Source organism: Talpa occidentalis, unplaced genomic scaffold (genome assembly GCF_014898055.3).
Source record: "Talpa occidentalis isolate TD23 unplaced genomic scaffold, MPIMG_talOcc4v2.1 talOcc4.16, whole genome shotgun sequence".
Classification (NCBI taxonomy): Eukaryota; Metazoa; Chordata; class Mammalia; order Eulipotyphla; family Talpidae; genus Talpa; species Talpa occidentalis.
Genome location: NW_023601653.1, coordinates 80,980,253 through 80,982,669, shown reverse-complemented (window position 1 = coordinate 80,982,669; position 2,417 = coordinate 80,980,253). Strand labels below are relative to the sequence as shown.

General features: G+C 37.5%; 1 protein-coding gene across 1 annotated transcript; it reads left to right on the top strand.

Moving 5' to 3' along the window:
• Positions 1-1,012: 1,012 nt before the first annotated feature.
• On the top strand, positions 1,013-1,951 carry LOC119248463 (olfactory receptor 6C2-like). The gene has a single exon (XM_037515419.1). The coding sequence runs from the start codon at positions 1,013-1,015 to the stop codon at positions 1,949-1,951; it is 939 nt and encodes a 312-aa protein (XP_037371316.1).
• The last annotated feature ends 466 nt before the right edge of the window (positions 1,952-2,417 follow it).

Here is a 2,417-nt window from a genome sequence, read left to right as displayed (position 1 = left end):
TGAACAGTTCTGCTTTGTCTGACAGATAAGGAAACATCTTGTGTCATAATCACCCCTCATGTGTTTTCAGTTTCTCTAGGAATAAAAATGCTTCAAGGAGGTTATGAAATTGAGTAAAATTGCAGTTATTGAGAAGGGAAACTTTCTTAGAAAAAAGACAGGCTAAAATTCATGATCTCATTCTTCCCTTGGGAACAAATGAGAATGGACCAATGTATTCCAAAGTCTAAATTAAAAGGCTCCAATATATTTAATTAATATCATGGAAAAATATATTTGAACTTCATTATTTAAAGAATACTTAAAAATTGATCTTTAAAAACTTGTTGTTATTTAGTACATTATAAAATCAATTTTGTTGATATACTCATTCTTTAAAAATATTTATTTTTATTTCTTTATGCATTCAAGAACTGGGGTGAAAGCCAGAGGTGGGGGTGGTGAGAGGATTCACCAGAGACAGAGTAGGAGCAAAACAGACGGATCTACTGAAACACTGCTGAGGGGAGCAGCTGGCGAGATAGGGGAGGTCTGCTGTGCCATGTGGGTCAGCTCCCTGTCTAGGGCGGTGATAGCTTGATAGTGTGGAGACTTTAACCCATGCACCACCAGGGAGGCCAATATATTCATTTTAAATAAGCTAAATTAGAAAATAATGGAGCAGGGCATCCTAAGAGTCAGTATTTTATTGAAAATTTTCCTTGATATAATGAATGCGTATTTATGTGTGTATGAGTGTGTGCCCGGGAACACAATATTACAAAATGTGTATCTTACCATTATTGTGGTCAAAAATGTTTGAAAGGTGGATTTCAAGCCTATCAAATGACATGTCACAGAGCTGAGCATGAATTATTTAAAAATATTCATTATCAAGCAACACAAAATACATGTGAGATCCAATGCTTGATTTTTCTATACAAAATCCATGTAAACTATTTTGCCCATCATCTTCTCAAGTTTTATCTCTCTCAATTTCATAGGCAAACTGGGACTAAGTCAGGAGCCAGGAATGAGAAACCATACAACACTAACCACCTTCATCCTCCTGGGATTGACAGATGACCCTCAACTGCAGATTCTGATTTTCATATTTCTACTTATCACCTACATGCTGAGTATAACTGGAAACCTGACCATAATCCTCCTCACATTAGTGGATTCTCACCTCAAAACTGCCATGTACTTTTTTCTCCAAAACTTTTCCTTCTTAGAAATCTCATTCACTTCTGCCTGCATTCCTAGCTTCTTGTACAGTCTATCAACAGGCGACAGGACCATTACCTATAATGCTTGTGCATCCCAAGTATTTTTTATAGCTCTTTTTGGAATAACAGAATTTTTCCTCCTGACCATCATGTCCTATGATCGGTACGTGGCCATCTGCAAACCCCTGCACTATGTGAGCATCATGAATGACAAGGTCTGCAAAAGGCTTGTCTTCTGCTGTTGGATGATGACTTTATTGACCCTATTCCCACCATTTTCCTTGGTCCTGGACTTAGAATTCTGTGACTCTAATGCCCTGGACCACTTTGTCTGTGATGCTAATGCTATCCTGAACATCTCATGCTCAGATACAAGGTTCCTAGAGCAGCTGCTTATTGTCTGCTCTGTGTTGATCTTCATCATGACTCTCTTGTGTGTGGTTTTATCCTACATGTATATCATCAGAACCATTCTAAGATTCCCCTCTGTTCAGCAAAGAACAAAAGCCTTTTCCACCTGTTCGTCCCATATTATTGTGATTTCTATCACATATGGCAGTTGTATTTTTATCTATGTCAAACCTTCAGCAAAAGATGAGATGACCATTAACAAGGGAGTGTCAGTCCTCACTACTTCCATCTCCCCCATGTTAAACCCATTTATTTATACTCTGAGGAACAAACAAGTGAAACAAGCCTTTAATGACTTAGTCAAAAGAATCATGCTGCTCTCAAAGAATTAGGAAAATGTTGAGGGTGAGATCCCTAGGCCAATTTTCTTCAGTTTCTATCCCATATGTCTCATCCTGACCTAAACTTGGCTTTTATTTAGTGCTGACACTGACAAAGTCACCCCTGACTCTTCCTTATACATCAACATTTTTTAAAATTATTTTTTAATTTTTTTAATTTAAATTTTATTTTTATATTCCCCATACAACTACAACCCTCTAATTTTGACCCCAATCCCTCCTTTCTCCGCCTCCCCACCCCCCATAGAGTGTCTCTGGTTCATAGTTGTTTGTTGATTTTGATATTTTCTTTCTTATAGTTATTCTTTTTCCTGGTCCCTTATTTAAGTTTTCTAGATTCCTGCTATGAGTGAGACCATCTGGTATTTTTCTTTTTCTTTCTGGCTTATTTCACTGAGCATGATCCCTTCCAGCGCCATCCATGTTGCTGCAAATGGCATGTGTTTCTCTTTTTTGA

Coding starts and splice junctions, on each gene's coding strand:
- LOC119248463 (XM_037515419.1), top strand. CDS start 1,013: ATGAGAAACCATACAACACTAACCACCTTCATCCTCCTGGGATTGACA.